The 17,400-nt window shown below is 49.6% G+C and overlaps 1 protein-coding gene across 1 annotated transcript in view; it reads left to right on the top strand.

The window, feature by feature from the left end:
• The window catches only part of FSD2 (fibronectin type III and SPRY domain containing 2), a 38,218-nt gene extending 21,798 nt beyond the window's left edge, over positions 1 to 16,420 (top strand). Inside the window, exons 10-13 of the mRNA XM_084772472.1 lie at positions 2,707 to 2,840; positions 4,950 to 5,082; positions 11,665 to 11,841; positions 13,985 to 16,420. Coding sequence (XP_084628598.1) covers positions 2,707 to 2,840; positions 4,950 to 5,082; positions 11,665 to 11,841; positions 13,985 to 14,237 — 697 coding nt within the window. The 3' untranslated portion in view covers positions 14,238 to 16,420. The remainder of the gene's footprint in view (positions 1 to 2,706; positions 2,841 to 4,949; positions 5,083 to 11,664; positions 11,842 to 13,984) is intronic.
• Positions 16,421 to 17,400: the final 980 nt, after the last annotated feature.

Here is a 17,400-nt window from a genome sequence, read left to right as displayed (position 1 = left end):
CATGGTGGCATATGTCTATAAACTCAGAACTTGAGAGGCTGAGGCAAAAGCATTGCCAAGAGTTTGAGGCTGGCCCGGGCTATAGAGTGAGACCTTGTCGAAAACCAACAATAAAGTGGGCATAGTGGCGTATGCCTTTAATCCCAGCACTTGGGAGGCAGAGGTAGGCAGATCACTGTGAATTCAAGGCCAGTCCAGGACAGCCAAGACTACACAGAGGAAATCCTGTCTCAGAAAATCAAAACCAAACAAACAACAAAAACCCAAACAATCCAGGCACGATGGTGCACACCGGTAACCCCAACATTTGGGAGGTGGAGCCAGGAGAATCAGGGGTTTAAAAAATCCTCTTCTGTATAACAAATTCAAGCCCAGCATGGGTCTGAGAGTCTACTTTAAAAAGATTTCCTTTTTACCAGGCGTGATGGCAAACATCTTTAAATCCCAGCACTCAGGAGGCAGAGGCAGGCGGATAGTTGTGAGTTCGAGGCCAGCCTGGTCTACAAAGCAAGTCCAGGACAGCCAAGGCTAACACAGAGAAACCCTGTCTCGGGAGAAAAAAAAATTTCCTTTTCATTCATGTACCAAGTACCGTGAGAGACACATTTCTTGGCCTAAGGAGCTCATAGTACAGGGAAGAACTAAGTATAAACAAACCAATAAACTACACCTAAAATACACAACTTAGAGAAAGAAAGAAATAAAATGGGGCTAATGTGATTGAAATTAGGACACGAGGGAGAAGGGCACAGGGGTGACAAGGGAGACTCAACACAAAATGTACAAAGGATACAGAAGGCTGTCTGGAGGCCTCTCTACCCATGTCTGAGAGTGAGAGGCCTTCAACACGCCATGAGAACTGGACATGGTGACCACCAAGGTCTACGGGTCCCACGAGTTTACAGCAGGGCCCTGCAGAGGAAGTGTGGCTGCTTTTGGCTTAGAGCCAGGCAGTCCTAACAGACTTACAGAGCTTACAGAGCAGACGCGTCCAGATAGACAGCCCAGACTGGCCGTTAGGGAGGCAAAATTTAACTCTGTATAAGAAAGCTCTGAGCTTATTGTGGACTACGGATGGGGGGAGGGGCAGAGTGCAGAATGGTCTTCCCACAGGGGACCTTCTAGAAACAACTATGATGAGCGGATGCGTTTGAAAGCAATGACATGAAGGGAATAGCCTCGCATGTCCACGTTATCTTCATGGGAACGGCAAAGGCCTGGGAGGAATATTCTTGGCTGCCTTCACGTGACCAGAGACAATCAGACACAGCGTCAGGTGTATCTCCTCACTGCACTCGCATTTGCTGACTGTAAACATCACCTCATGTTCTGCTTGCTTTAATAATAAAGAACGAGAAGATGGGCTTTGTTTGCACTACTTGAGCTCCGCTGCTTGGAGTCCCCTGGTCACCTGACACAGATCATTGATATTTTCCCTCAATCTACGGAGATTTGGCGTTGCTGGCTGGGGCCTTGGAGTCTATCACGTATCCTACTCACCTGTTCTTGCCAGGACCTGTGTGCCTATAGCCACATCAAAGCTGACCTTTGTTTTCTACTTCTAAACATAGTCAGAAGTCAGGGGAGGGGTCCAGTGATTCTGAGCACCATAGCAACAGTGGTTTCCTTTGCTATTTATAATAGCCTGGGACTTTGGGCCAACCCCTAATGACGGAGCCCCTCAGAGGATAGGCCAGCAACTCGGTGATCTGAGGTGGTGCTTACTCTCCCAGAACAAACTGGACCTCGTGTCCCATCACTAAAGGAAAAGCGAGAGCTTCTTCTCAGGCAGTGGCCCTTCCTTCCTCTCACCCATCCCATGCCGACCACCCTTCCCTCTCCAGCTCTTAGGCTCTCCTTCTTGCCACCCGACCTTTGCCCATGTGCCTCCTGTGTGGGAGTCTACTCTAGCCCCCTTTCACCCAGTTACCTTTCAGTCACTCTTCAGAACTCAGCTTGAAAGTCCCCACCACCCTTCCACACCATGGTGTTCTCTTGAGAAACGCCTCTCTTCCCATACAGACTAGAGGCTTCCTGGGAAGAGGGTTTCTGTTCAGTTCCCCCAGGGCATATAGCGTCTAGGATGGAAGGGACTTTGTTATTATCTACTGAAGGTACGAGCAGAAATGTTCCTCCAAGATGACGTGCTGGCCTCTGTTAGGTAAGGGGTCATATCTGTGTACATGCGCACATCCTGAAGGCTTCGGTTGTCCATCGGACTGAAATGCGTTTGACAGCTGCAGAAATCCAGACAGTGCTGTTCTGAGCTTGTAGTCCCCGTACAGCCCAACTGAAGTGAGGTGGGTTATTCCCCGTGGCTGGTGTTTTTAACAGTCATCCGTTCGCAGATACACTCTGAAAGGCTTTCCTGGGTCCAGGACTTCTTTCCAACAGTTAGTGTACTTGGTCCTGCCCTCAGGAAAGCCATGGCCCTAACAGCCAGAGACAGACACAGGGTACATACTCCACAGACGCTCCAGCAGACAGGATGAGCACACTGCTAGGTGCTGAGGGAAACCTGGCTGAGGAACTTGGAAGGGAGAGAGCCAGCCGCAGACTGGCAAGTAAGGTGTGACTTGTGGGAGGTCTGCCCGGGAAGCTGACTGACACTCCTGGTGTGCTGCTGTGGGTCAGAGGACCGCAGGGGTGTGAGAAGGATGGCTGGCACTTGGCTCGCGCTAACAGTCGCTCTGCTTCCGTTCACAGATCTGTTGTAGGCATCCCAACCTGCGAGTCCCTGATTCAGCTGCAGCCTGGATGCAGCTACACCGTCTATGTTCGAGCCCTCAATGTCGGGGGCACCAGCGCCAGGAGTGAGCCTGCCACAGTTCACACCACAGGTCTGTGCCCCAGCCCCTGCCACAGTTCACACCACAGGTCTGTGCCCCAGCCCCTGCCACAGTTCACACCACAGGTCTGTGCCCCAGCCCCTGCCACAGTTCACACCACAGGTCTGTGCCCCAGCTGCACACTCTGGGGAACTCAAGATTAGCCACTTTGTGGCATTCTCAGTGCAGCTAAGAGTGCATCAGAAAACATAACTATCGTGTTATGGACAGATGAGGCATCAAAGGGGCCTTTGCTCTCTTTTTATAGATGAAGGCCGAAGCCCCAGAGAGCTAGCTGAGCTAACACTAGAATTCAGGCTTTGCTCCATGCCCCTAAAGCACCAGAGGCTGCTGTTCCACTGGATCTGGGTGGCCTATAGATTTCTTACCTCACTGGTTTTTTGTTTGTTTTGTTTTGTTTTTTTGAGAGAAGGTCTTACTCTGTGGCTCAGGCTGGTCTAAAACTCAGTATGTAGTCAACCTGACCTGGAACTCAAGAAGATACTCCTGCCTCAGCCTCTCCAGTACAGAGCATTACAGGTGTGATGCTTTGGAAGAGGAATTTTTTTATGTTTTTTTTTTTTTTTTTTGAGACAGGGTTTCTCTGTGTAGCCTTGACTATCCTGGGCTCACCTTGTAGACCAGGCTGGCCTCAAACTCACAGAGATCCGCGTGCCTCTGCCTCCCGAGTGATGGGATTTGGAAGAGGGTTCTTATGATGTTCTCAAGAACTGTAAGTAGACATGGCCACCCCACTGCTCCTGCTGTCAGACCAAGTAGCTCCCCAGTTAGACGCCAACTGAGTCTCCATGGCTCAGCCTCCGTTCCCCTCCTCCATGCCCTAACCAGACTGGGTGCTGACCTCCCTCCTCATGTGCCTTCATCGTGTCGGAGAACAGGCCTGTCCCGTACCCAAGTCCTGAGTGAGCAGAGATCTCACTAGAACATCCACCGCCCTGCTCCCTCCCTGAGCAATGCCAATAGCACTGCAACCCGAGTGTGGCTGAGGCCTCCAGAAGCCTCACAGAGCAAGCCAGTTCAAGCCAGGCGAGTGGGTGGCCTCCAGGTGAGCCGCAGAAGCAGAGCGCCTAGCCAGTGTTTAGGGAACAAATCTCCTTTGGCCGAGAGCTTTCACTGAAACACACTGTGCCTCTTTGTCCCCATTTTCAACGGCAGGAGGAGAGGTCCACGAGTCACCCACATTCATATTCCTGTCACACAGATGGGAAAAGCAAGTTGGCTGGTTTGAAATAGCAGAGGCGTGCTCTAAACACAAACAAACAAACAATGACACTGAGAGCAGGGAACGAAAGTGCAGCCCGCTCTATTTTCTTTCAGAGGCTGAAGCAGGTGAATTGCTACAAATTCAAGGACAGTTTTGTGTGACAGAGTGGTTTCAGATGAGCCTGGGCTACAAATATGAGACCCTGTCTAAAACAAAACAAAACAAAAAAACAAAATCAAGAGGCTGGAGAGATGGCTCAGAGGTTAAGAGCACTGGTTGCCCTTCCAGAGGTCTTGAGTGCAATTCCCAGCAACTACACGGCGGTTCATATCCATCTAGAATGAGATCTGGTGCCCTCTTCTGGCAGGCAGGCAGGCATACATGCAGGCAGAACACTGTACATAATAATAAAATCTTTAAACAAAACAAAACAAAATATTCCCTCAGTTTTGTTTTCCTTGGCAAGGTGAGAAATTCTTTCTCAGGCACAAACACGCAGAGACATTTGCAAATTCAGAGCCTGGTCTCTGGAATCAGAAGGGTAAGCAGTTTAATCTGGCGCCTGTCACTTACCAGCCTATTTCTTAACCACCTGTGCCTCAGTTTCCTCGTCTACAAAATGAAGAAAGTAACACCCTTGTCTTGGTATGGCCATAAGGGCTAGGGGGAAATAAGATTTTCAAACCGTATGGCACTAATAGTACAAATCCTGCCCCACAATAGCGGCCACCTTATTAACAGGTTAGCCATGACTCTGCCGGGAACCTGGGCCAGGCTTTTGTGCATCCTGGCGAGTGTGGGGCGGGGAACCGTGTGCTTGGGTGATGCCATCAAGCCATGGTGGGAGAGTCCTGCAATAACTGCTTGGGGTTTCTCCATGCTCCCGCCCACCATAGGAAGCTACTTCCAGTTGAACAAGGACACCTGCCATCCCTGGCTGACCGTTTCTGAAGATGGCTTTACAGTGGTTCGAAGTGAGAAGAGAGGTCTCAGAAGGGAGCTACCACCCAGCAAGACGAAGTTTAGCAGGTATCTCACTTCCTTGAGGCCGCCCCGCACCCCGCATTGGAGCATTCGGGGAAATTCACCTACCTAATGCCACTGCTATCCCCCTACCTAATGCCACTGCTATCCACCTACCTAATGCCACTGCTATCCACCTACCTAATGCCACTGCTATCCACCTACCTAATGCCACTGCTATTCACCTACCTAATGCCACTGCTATCCACCTACCTAATGCCACTGCTATCCACCTACCTAATGCCACTGCTATTCACCTATCTAATGCCACTGCTATTCACCTACCTAATGCCACTGCTGTTCACCTACCTAATGCCACTGCTATCCACCTACCTAATGCCACTGCTATCCACCTATCTAATGCCACTGCTATTTACCTACCTAATGCCACTGCTATCCACCTACCTAATGCCACTGCTATTCACCTACCTAATGCCACTGCTATTCACCTACCTAATGCCACTGCTATTCACCTACCTAATGCCACTGCTATCCACCTACCTAATGCCACTGCTATTCACCTACCTAATGCCACTGCTATTCACCTACCTAATGCCACTGCTGTTCACCTACCTAATGCCACTGCTATTCAGAGGACATTGGATTATAGCACAGGGATGCAGCTGGTGGGGAGGGACTCAGAAGAAGAAAAGACTGTGGTGGTCTCTGCAGAGGGAGGTCCCAGGCTCTTGTTTCCCCTGTTGCTATGAAGGGTTCCCCTTAGGTCAGTGTTTCTCAACCTGTGGGTGGCCTAAGACTGTCAGAACACAGAGATATTTATGTTACGATTAACAACAGTAGCAAAGTTACAGTTGTAAAGTAGCAATGAAAGTAAGTTTATGGTTGAGGGTCAGGACAAGGTGAGGAACTGTATTAAAGGGTCACAGGCCTTAGGTCTTGTCTTCTCCAGGGAGAATTCAGCCAAGAGCACAGTCCTGGCAGAAGTTCATTTGGCAAAGAAGTGCATGCGCTGCTGGAGTTGGAGGGACTGGGACCATAGCACAGTGGGTGCTTTTGTAGCTTCTTAATGAGTTATATGAATATTTATGAGCCAGGTGGCATGCTCCGAAGGTAAGGTGACCCTTTTCCCTCCCAAATCAAGGTAGACCAGATCTCCTTTTTTAGAGTATTTCTCCTGAGCTTCTAGAAAAGCCAAGAGGAGTCAAAACCATGATGCAAGTAAATGCACGACATCAGGTTTTCTAGAGAATCAGACACCCTTCACCAGTGCACCTGTGTGGCAGTCAGGGCAGCATCCTGGCTGCTTAGCATCTGGTGTAGCAGGAAGAATGAACTGCAGCTCAAAGGTATTTACCGTTCTGCCCTCCAGGAAACAGGAATGCACCAGTTCCCTCGGTTCCTCTCATCTGTTTGCCTGGCCCATCACCCTCATACCAAAGACCACATCTCCCTTGGACCAAAGAGGTGGAGTGGGCCAGTCCGAAAATTGGTGCAGCAAACTGTCTTTGCACCTATACAGGACCGGAGGGCAGGGGCTACCTGAGGGGCTGTCTGGCTGGCTGTCCAGCTTGCTTGCTCCTTCCAGGGCTCGGTATATTATGCTGAGCTATTCACTTACACTATTCTTTCTCTGAGGAGTTATAAAAGGCTTAAAATAAAGGGCTACTATACAATAGCAACAGGGGGAAAGGGGCGGATTAACTGCCATGGCTGAGTCAGCTCCCACGCTTACACAGGAGCACGGTCTCTCCACATCCTAGTAGTCAGGGCAAATGTTAGAGCCGGTGGGTCTGCTGAGGGGGAAAGTGGCTCTCCGACCTCAGCAGCAGCTCAAGACACAGCTCCACGCTGCCAGCTTTACCAGCCCGAGGAGGTCTCTGATCAGTGAATCCCAGATCAATCACAGACCATTTCAGGATGAGTCAGTATTAGGTAAAGCTGGCATTTACTAAGAGAAGCCCTAGTGTGAGGCGTGATGGGCATACCTTTAATCCCAGAGGCTGGAGGATCTGTGAGTTGGAGGCCAGCCTGGTTACCAAAATGAGTCCAGGACAGCTAGGGTTACACAGAGAAACCCTGTCTCAAAAAACCACACACACACACACACACACACACACACACACACACACACACACTAAATAAATAAATAAATAAATAAATAAATAAATAAATAATAAAAAATAAGAGAAGCCTCTCCCGTAGATTAAATGTGGGTGAAGAGGCAGGTGGAGGAAGTTTAAGAAAAGAACAGTTGAACATAGGTAGTCTCAAGCCAGTCTCGTTTCAGAGGGTTTTCAATTTAATTTGTTTTGGCAAAGAATCTGACGTAGCCGTGGATGAGCGTGACTGTCTTGTCTTCATGCCTCTGCTTCCCGAGCCCAGAGATGACAGGTGGCCTGCCGCCATACCTGACTCTGGAAAATGCTTCTGATTGCCCCTTGTTGCAGGTTCTGCTTTGGTGGTCTAGCATCTCATCCTGAGACATGGGAGAACTTAAGAGCCATTGTCTTGGCTCTTTGAGGGGAGTCCAGCTGAGTTAGAGAGCCCCGTTTTACTCTCCAGTTCCAGTATATGTGGAATGGCTGGGCTGTGTGCAAGGGTAGAGAGGAGGCCCCGTCCCTGCCCTCCACGGAGACTCTTCAAGCAGGTGTGAGTCAGAACTGCCTAGGAAGGCACCGTAGGAGCCTGTCCTAGTGGGCTTTCCATTGCTATCACCACGACCAAGAGCAAATTGAAGAGGAAAGGGCTTATTTCATCTTACACCTTCCAGCCTACTATGGAGAGAAATCAGGGCAGGAACCTGGAGGCAAGGCCGGAAGCAGAGACCATGGAAGAACCCTGCTTCCTGGCTTGCTCTCCACAGCCCACTAAGCTACCTTTATTTATTTATTTATTTATTTATTTATTTATTTATTTTGAGACAGGATTTTTCTGTGTAGCCTTCAGTGTCCTGGACTCACTTTGTAGACCAGGCTGGCCTCGAACTCACAAAGATCCACCTGCCTCTGCCTCTCGAGTGCTGGGATTAAAGGCATGCACCACCACCCAGCTAAGCTACCTTTCTTACACCACCCAGAACTACCTTCCCAAGGGTAGCACTGCCACAGTGGGCTGGACTCTCTCACATCAATCACCACCACCACCACCAACAACAACAACAACAAAAACCCACACAAAGTTGCCCACGGGCTAATCTGTCAGTGGCATTCTCTCAATGGAGGTGTCCTCTTCCCAGATGACTCTAGTTTGTGTTAACTTAACTTAATTGGCACAGAGCCCCTAAGGAGGATTTCTTGGGAGAGCTGCATTTTGGGGGACTGACAGGGCAGGTATGTGTTTTGAACACACACACACACACACACACACACACACACACACACACACACACACACACACACACACGGAAGCCAGGTAGACCCTGTTTACAGAACTACAGACAAGTAGGTTGGCAGGCCTGCAGCACAGGCCTGTAGAGGTAGAGCCAAGGCAGGGAAACGTGATGAAATAAGGTGGAGCCTTTGGAGTTCTATTTAGATGGTAGGACTTACAGAGGACTCGAAGCAGAACAGTGTCCCTGTCGGATTTACATTTCGGGAAGAGCACACAGTCCACAGAAAGGTTGAAGACAGGAGGGGCAGGGACTGGCAGATGGGAACCAAGAAGCCACGGTTCCGCAGCAGCAGCAGGGAGATATGAGAGGAGCACACACAGTCAGCAGCAGGGGGATCGGGGAATGAGAGGAGCGGATGTTTAGGAAGCAAACCAGGCAGAGGGCAACAGAGGGGGAGGAGCGAGGGACGGAATGGTCACGGCCATGAAGTGCTAGCTGTGGTCAGTCCCTTCCATGGATCAGGACAACTTTTTTAGGGCCAGAAGCTCATCAATCCCATTCGACAGATGAGAAAACTGAGGCAAAGGCATAGCCTGCCTAAAGACATACTGTCAAGGTGGGTTCGGGTTAAATTAGAAGTTGAGTTTGTAGCTACTGCAGTATTCCTGTGACCTGTCTTGGGTTTTTGGTGACTCACACGTGGAGTCCAGAGGATGACCTTAGGTGTTCTTGGGAGCCATCACCTTGGTTTAGAGACACTGGGCCTCAACTAATAGGCTAGGCAGGCTGGTCAGTGAGCCTAAGAATCTGCCACAGCACCACACCAGCTTTAAGCCTTCCTTCCTTCCTCCCTTTTCTTTTCTTTTTCTTTTTTTTTTTTAAAGTTTTTTATTTTAAAATTTTTATGTGCATTGGTGCTTAGCCTGCATGTTTGTATGAGGGTGCCAGATCTTGGAGTTATAGATAGTTGTGAGCTGCCATGTAGGTGCTGGGAATTGAACCCGAGTCCTTTGAAAGAGCAATCAGTTGTCTCAACGCTGAGCCATCTCTCCAGCCCCCCTTCCTCCCTTTTCAAGACATTGTTTCTCTATGAAGCCGTGACTATACTGGAACTCATTCTGTAGACCAGGCTGGCCTCAAACTCAGAGATCTATCTGCCTCTGCATCCTGTGTGCTGTGATCAAAGGAGTGCACTACTTACTGCCCAGCTACTTTATTTTATTTTATTTTTTGAGACAGGGTTTCTCTGTGCCGCCTTGGCTGTCCTGGACTCACTGTGTAGACCAGGCTGGAACTCACAGAGATTCGCCTGCCTCTGTCTCCAAGAGTGGCTCAGCTACCTTATGTATTTTTATATTGTATTGTTTTGTGTGTACAAGTGTTAGCCTGCATGTATGTCTGTGCACTGCATGTGTGTCTGCTGCAGAGTCCCCTGGAACTGGAGTTACAGACTTATGAGCTGCCATGGGTTGCTGGGGAACAGACACGGTGATTGAGTACTCTTAACCTCTGAGCCATCTCTCCAGCCCCCCCTCCCCCCCACTCCCCTATCCCCCCCCCCCCAGCTTTATTTTTTTTCACACAGGTTCTGAGCCTTGAACTCAGGTCCTCATGCTTACAAGGCAAGGACTTTATCAACTGAGCTATCTCCCCAGCCCCTGGATAGTGAGTCCATTAACCATAAGGGCGATCAGAGAGGTACATACCCCTCTCTGCTCCACTTTAAACAGAGGCTCTGGCAGCTGTGAGGGGTAGGAACAGGATGATTTCCATTTGAGACGCTGAATTTGCAGCAGGCGATGTGGGCTGCCCTCCCAAAGCTTTGCTTGGACTGTAGAGAAGCCGAAGAACATCTCTGATGCTCAGACATGCCTTCCAGTCATGTTGGAGGCCACAGGAGGTTTGGTTAGTGCAGGAATCTTGAGACAGATGTTCACTTTAGAGGTTCTGGTGTGACCCGACTTGCAATGGAAACCTTCCTCTGTTGAACACTTTGCTGTAAACCAAAACGCCCCCTCTGAGCTGTCAGTGGACTGGGGGAGAGGGTCAGTTTTGATGACTGGGAGGGATGTGTTATCTTGATTTTGAGCCATTTTCTGAGGTTTATTTTTTTCCCCCAAGATGCTTTTTATCATTCTCACGATTAGTGTGTGTGATGTGCACGTGTGAGCACAGACATACATGTGCCATGGTACGTAGGGGTGAGGATGGAGGACAGCACTGTGGAGCTGACTCCCTCCTTCCACCTTCTGTGGGACCTGGGGCTGGAACTCGGGTTGCCAGGCTTGTCCAGCAAACACCTCTACACCAGCCCAACCTCTGGAGTCTTGTCACCCTCAGAGGTGACATAAAGGGTACCTCAGAGATCCTTCAGGCTAGTCACAAACTTCATGCATATGATGCCCTGATTGCTGTGCTCCATTTTTTCTTCTGTCTCTGTCTCTGTCTCTGTCTCTGTCTCTGTCTCTGTCTCTGTCTCTGTCTCTGTCTCTGTCTCTCTCTCTCTCTCTCTCTCTCTCTCTCTCTCTCTCTCTCTCTCTCTCTCTCTCTCTCTCTTTCAGCCCTGGCTGACCTGGACTCACTTTGTAGACCAGGCTGGCCTCAAACTCACAGTGATCCACCTGTCTCTGCCTCCTGAGTGCTGGGATTAAAGGTGTGCACCACCATGCCTGGCTTCACATTTTCAATCCCTCCCTCCCATGTTTTTTTTTTTTTTCCTGAGACGGTTTCTCTGTGTAGCCTTGGCTGTCCTGGATCTTTTTTCATAGACCCGGCTGGCCTCGAACTCAAATTGATCCGCCTGCCTCTGCCTCCTGATTGCTGGGATTACAGGAGTGTGCCTGGCTTTAGTCCCTCCCATTTTATAATGAATCTACCTTCATTATTAGGAATAAGTGCCTTATCCATTTTATTTTATTTTATTTATTTTTGGTTTTGAGACAGGATTTCTCTGTGTAGCCTTGGCCATCCTGGACTCACTTTGTAGACCAGGCTGGCCTTGAACTCACAGTGATCCACCTGCCTCTGCCTCCCCGAGTGCTGGGATTAAAGGCGTGCACCACCACGCCCAGCTCGCCTTATTCATTTTAAAGAGGCAACAGAACCTGTTCTGTAGGTTTTAGTGTTGCCTCATCCATTGCCAGGTGGCATAATATTCCAGTCTTTGGTGTTAGCTGTGCTTGTGGCACCCTAAGTGATGGATGCCCCCAGCTTTTGATAGAACTCAGAATCTGATACACGCTTCACAAGAACCCTAACACTCCAGCCTAGCCTGTGTTTCTACTTTCTAAAACCAGGTGTGTTGCTGTCATGGGAAATCTAATTCCAGTCCGAGGACGCCATTACTGGGAGGTGGAGGTAGATGAAGGGTTGGACTATACCGTTGGTGTGGCCTGTGAAGATGTCCCCAAACAGGAAGACCTGGGAGCAAACCGCCTGTCCTGGTGCATGAGGCATACGTTTGCCTCTACAAGGTAAAGTCAGTTGGGACGCCCAAAGCGAGGATTTGAAAGACCACAGGAAAGAGGTTTTTACTGACAGTAACCACGGCACAGACATTTCCTCACAGTCTCAGCCATCCCAGGAGTTGTTGACACCTGCTTCTCTCCCAAAGAAAGAACAGCTAGAGCTCACGGTGTGCTCTTCCGGTGTCCTACACTTTTTCCCCTTTGAGTCAGGGTCTGAAGGGTCTCAGGGTCTTACTGTGTAGCCCTGGATAGCCTAGAACCTACTATGTACACCAGGCTGATCTTGAGCTCTGAGATTGATCTGCCTCTGCCTCCCAAGTGCTAGGATTAAAGGTGTGCTCCGCCATACCTGGCCCATACTGCCCTCTGCTTTTACAGTGCAGTCAAAAGCCACCCCTCACAGCAGCTGCTGGATAGTCCACCCACTGCAGATGATCAGAACTTGGCTTCCAACCCAGGCAGTTTGGCTCCATGAGGACACTCTTAACTCCTGCCTGTGTTTTCACTCATGCTCAGCTCCCTATTCCCTCCTTAGAGCTACTGTGGAAGCCCAGTTCTGTCTTAAGTCAGTGTGGCTAAGAGCTCCCCTGACCACGGCTTCTACAGCTCAGCAATGCATAGAATAGCTCTGCATGGAACAGTTCCATGCGCATGTAGGGGAAAAAATCCAGGTGTCCTGGCCAACGCACAGAATGTTTGGACTTACAAGGCCATGGCAACTACCTTCCTTCACTTGCAAAACAAAACACACATGCAGGGCCCCAAGTTCCCTACCAATTTCTTCCTTTCTCCCTTTCCTTCCTTCCTTCCTTCCTTCCTTCCTTCCTTCCTTCCTTTTTCCCCTTACCACTTTCTATGCACCTTTTATAAAATGCACCTTTGGCCCCATGGTGGTGGTGGCTCGCACCTTTAATCGCAGGCACTTGGGAGGCAGAGGCAAGTGGATCTCTGAGTTTGAGGCCTGTATGGTCTACAGAGTGAGTTTCAGGACAGCCAGGGCTACACAGCGAAACCCTGTCTTGAAAAACTTAAAACCAATCAACCAACCAACCAAACAAAGCAACAATAAACCAGCCTCTGACACTTTCTGGCTTGATGAAGCCTGCCCAGGGCCACCCATTCTGGTAGCAGAACACTATTGGTCATGTCCAAGCATTAAGAGAACAGCAGCTTTACCCGGAGAAAGATCGCATTAGAGTGGACTCTGCTAACCCTCGGAGCCACTTTAGGGATGCCAGAATCGCTCTGTGAGAAGCCAGGTCCTTAATCTGCACTGAGAATAAAAGTCAAAGGCTTCTTTTGTTTAGAGAGAACATGGGTCAGGTCAAGCCAGCAAGGTAAAGGAAGCATGGGAGTTGTGTAACAGGGGAGCTGGGGGTGAGGTGACCTAGATTCTAGCTGCCAGAATGATGAAGGTGGGGTGAGGGCTCGTGGAAATTTCTAGCAGTCATGTCGGGAGGAAGAGAGAAGGGAGCCAGTAGTGAGGACAAGGCCTTCCGTAGACCCATGTTTTTGGTTCCTGGTTGAGTCTGTTGGGAGAAAGAAAGAGGGGACTCATTTGCTTTCTGGTGGCTGCTTAGTGTAATGGAGAGAGAAGGCAAACCGGAATGGAGACCAGCTGGCTCGCTGATGTCTAGGGAGTCCGAACCAACATACCAGACGCCCAGGGTCTCCAGAGGCATGTATGTCCCGTGGCTAGTTTTGATTTTGGCCACTTTCCAAAGCACACAGGCCACATATCGAGAAGTGTGCCGGTAGTGCCCAGCACTCACCTGTGACACCCGGGTGACCGCAGCCCCTACTCAGTTACAAGTTTAAGAACTGGGTGCCTCTTCTCTTGAGTTTGTAGAGAAGGGCCCACTAGGCTTTCCATTTCAGATGTCTTTACTCCAAGTGAGTCACACACCAGCCTCAAGTGTTCCCTCTGTCTGGGCAAACACGGCTAACGTTCATGGTTCTGCATAAAACCTTTTTGGGTACAGAGTTCACTCAACAAAGTCTGAAACTACATTTTTAGGATAAATGTTAGAAACAAGTAGTTTTAAAATGTCATAGTACTTGGTAGTCACTGATGACAAGAAAGGGACAACCCTGCAAATAGCTCAGCTACAGTCACCAAAGCTTTGTTGTATCAACATTGAAATTTCAGGCATCGGTATGAATTTCTGCACAACAAGACAACTCCAGACATAAGAATCACAGTTGCTCCGAAGAAGATCGGCGTCCTGCTAGACTATGGAAACTCCAGGCTGTCATTTTTCAATGTGGACATCGCTCAACACTTGTACACGTTTAGCTGTCAGCTCCACCAATTTGTGCATCCCTGTTTTTCTTTGGAAAAGACTGGATGCCTAAAGATCTGCAATGGCATTTCAATGCCAAGGCATGTCACTTTCTTTTAGCTCCCTCTGATGTTGTTTCCAGCCTTTCTTCTGTCCTCTCCCTCAGCTACCCTCACCTCGCTGGCTGAACTTGGCTTTCAAGTTTCCTACAGCCAGTATGCGCTAAAGCTCATGTTAGTGTCTATTAGATGGTGTGCTGGATTTCACCTGATGTGAAGTCACTCTGCGTGCTGCCTAGGGGAGTCATTATCAGGCCAGACTGTTAAATGATGGGTCAGACTCTGAACTCAAAGTGTTCTTGTGGGGTCAAATTGCAGTTATCTGTTTGTGGATATATAAATATTGCGAGTCTCCTAAGTCTATAGACCTAGGAAGAGAGTCAGGGAAGCCATGATAAAATCAGTGGCCCCTGTACATTGTGACATTTCACTTTTCACCAAGAACAGACTTGAGTAAACAAGAAACTCTCTGCAGAAAACCAAGGAAGTCAGGTGCCTATCTCAAGGCCATTGTGGTGGGTTGAAGAACAGCCCCAACAGGCTCATGTATTTGACTGGGGTTGGACTTTGAGGTTTGAGAAGCCCAAGCAAGGCCCAGTGTCTCTGCCTGTGGGTCAGGATGTACCTCTCAGCTGCTGCTCCAGCACCGTGAGTGCTGCCATCCTCCCACCATGCTTCCGGCCATGATGACAACGGAGCCTAAACCTCTGAAGCTGTAAGCGAGCCTCAATCACATTTGTCTTCTTTTGTAAGTGCTGCCTTGGCCGTGTGGCTGTGGCATCTCTTCACAGCAATGGAAAAATGCCTAACACAGAAGTTGTTATCAGCTACTGGGGTAGTGCTGTAACAGGCCCAACCTTGCTGTTTGTTGGAAGGATATGAAAGACTTTGGGCTAGAAACGTGGTTGGATACTTTAAGTGGGGCTCAATGGGAGCATAGGAGACAGTCCTGGGGTGATCTGAACTGTGAGGCCAGATCATGTTTAAAGGGGGCGGGGGTGAGTGTTAGTAAGCACCCTAGAAACCACTCTTGTGATCATCCAACAAAGAACCTGTTTTTTACCCTTGCCCTGAAAATCTGCCTGAGGCTAAATTGAAGAGTTTTTGGATTAGGGCTTTAGCAAAAAAGATTTCAACACAGCTTAGTACTAACCCTGTCCTGTGGCGCCTATCTGTAATGAAAAGGAGTCAGGGGGAGGAAAAAAACAACAAAACAAATGTAAAGCCCAAGGAAAAAAAGCAGCGCCAGGAAATGACTCCTTCCAGGCAAGTTCTGTGCTCAAGGAGATGCAAAGTTTAAAGAAATGCCTGGTGCTAAATTGAATAAAGGGAGTGGTGACCTCAGGAAAAGACACCCCCCCACCCCCCACCCCCCGTACAGCTAAGCTTCCAACTTGGGAAAGGAATCAGAGGAAAGCTTAAGCAGTGAAGGAAAACATCAGCAACAGAAAGCCGATGCAAACATGATTTAAAGAGGAGGCGGACCTCGGACCTCCAGCCCACCTAGCAGACCTTGGCAGCTTCTTTCAGCCACGTGGTTCTCAAGAAAGAGGTTGGGGAACCTCCACCCACCGCTAAGCAAAGCCACCCAGGCCACACAGGGGTGCAGACGGGGAGAGGGTGAGAGGCTGTGATGGTGAAATTTGGCTGCCTGGGACACCCCAAGATGCTGGAGATTCTAGAGCCATGGGTACCTGGCAAGGCGAGGTGCGAGGAGGGCGTGGAAGCAGCCCAGGAGGGAAGCGTGTTGCTGTCCACAAGGCTGGAGGGAGCTGGAGCACTGAAGAGCACTTTGACATTAGACCAGCCTTGCTAGGCGTTGGCCCTGCGTTGGCCTAGCAGTTGCTCCGCTGTGCTGCCTTTCCTTCCTGCCGGAATGGTAACGTCTATTCCGTGACACTGTATGTTGGAAGTATGTGATCTGCTGTTTTATTTTTACTTTACCGGGGGTTTCAGCTAAGAGGTTGCCGTCAGTCTCAGGAGAAACCTTGGACTTTTAAATAAGTGTTAAGACAGCAATAGAAGAGTGACTAAGACTAAGACTAAGCCACCTACCCCCGTGTTTCCTAACACACTGGCAGCAGGACGGCAAATTCCTCCCCACAGTCACTTCTGTGACAGGCTGTCTTCTCTCTCTGGGTGGCTCTGATACCATCCTAATTTTGGAATTACCTGTGAGATGCCTAAAGGCAGAGGCAGTGTGCGCCTTGCTTATTACTTGACCTTGGGGGCTAACAAGTGAACTGGTGCACGCCAGTACATGCTATGCAAACAGGTGCCTTCCTCAACCCACACTGCTTCATGCTGCTCTTGGTGAGAATGGGGCAGGGCTCTTGGAAAACTATAGCAAAGCCCCAGTGGCGTGGAGGAAGGAAACCGTAAGGGAGGCGGTGTGGAGGAGCAGAAGGCACCTGTGGCTCAGTGGACACTACCGCCACACACCCACGCACGCAATCTACTTGGGAATGGGGTGCTTTCCCTGTATGCTGAGGAAGGGGCTGGGGCAGATGGAGATATGAGGCAGAACCTTAGCTATGATTCACTGTCGGAACTGTCATGAAATGTTAAGCAGCCAGATCTGAAACCAAGATCGCTGTTTTGTACCTACTTACCTAAACCTTACGGGCCATCTCCCTTCAAACAAAGGAAAAATAGCATTTGTCTCCTGGGGATGTGAGGCTTCATGACAAATCTAAGTACCAAGTAACAGGTGACATATGGTGGACCCAGGATGCTTGAAAGTAATTATCAGCCTGCCAAAGTCAAAGCTGGGTGCTAGAGAGAGGAGCACTCTAGCCGGCCGCTCTCAGGTGCCCTGCCCCACTGTGTTCTTGTCAATTAGCGATCAAGGTACCTGGCTCCATCAGCTGCATTCCTGGCTCCCCGCACAAACTCCACTTGCGAACAGGAGCCTGTGAGTGCAGCATCCCTTGATGCCACCAACACAGGCATGTCCTACTCCCACCACCTAGAGAAACATCCTTTAGAACTCTGCTTTCTAGCACACTCAAATTCTGCCACCAAAATGACTCTAATTCCTTCTGGGCTATTCCAGTGCAGGCAGCAGGTGAGACCCCTGATTTACTACTTGCCTGGAGGGTTTAGGAGCTTCTCTGTGACAAACCCGCCCCTCTGCTCTGCCGAGCTGGGCCTCTTTCCCTGACATACGGCACTGCAGATGTAAACACAGAGCTGGCTGACGCTGTTAGTGAAATACGCATGTG

This window comes from Acomys minous (assembly GCF_964271855.1).
Source record: "Acomys minous genome assembly, chromosome: 2".
Taxonomy (NCBI): Eukaryota; Metazoa; Chordata; class Mammalia; order Rodentia; family Muridae; genus Acomys; species Acomys minous.
The sequence above is the reverse complement of the archived record's forward strand: the minus strand, read 5'-3'. Positions and strand labels throughout refer to the sequence as shown.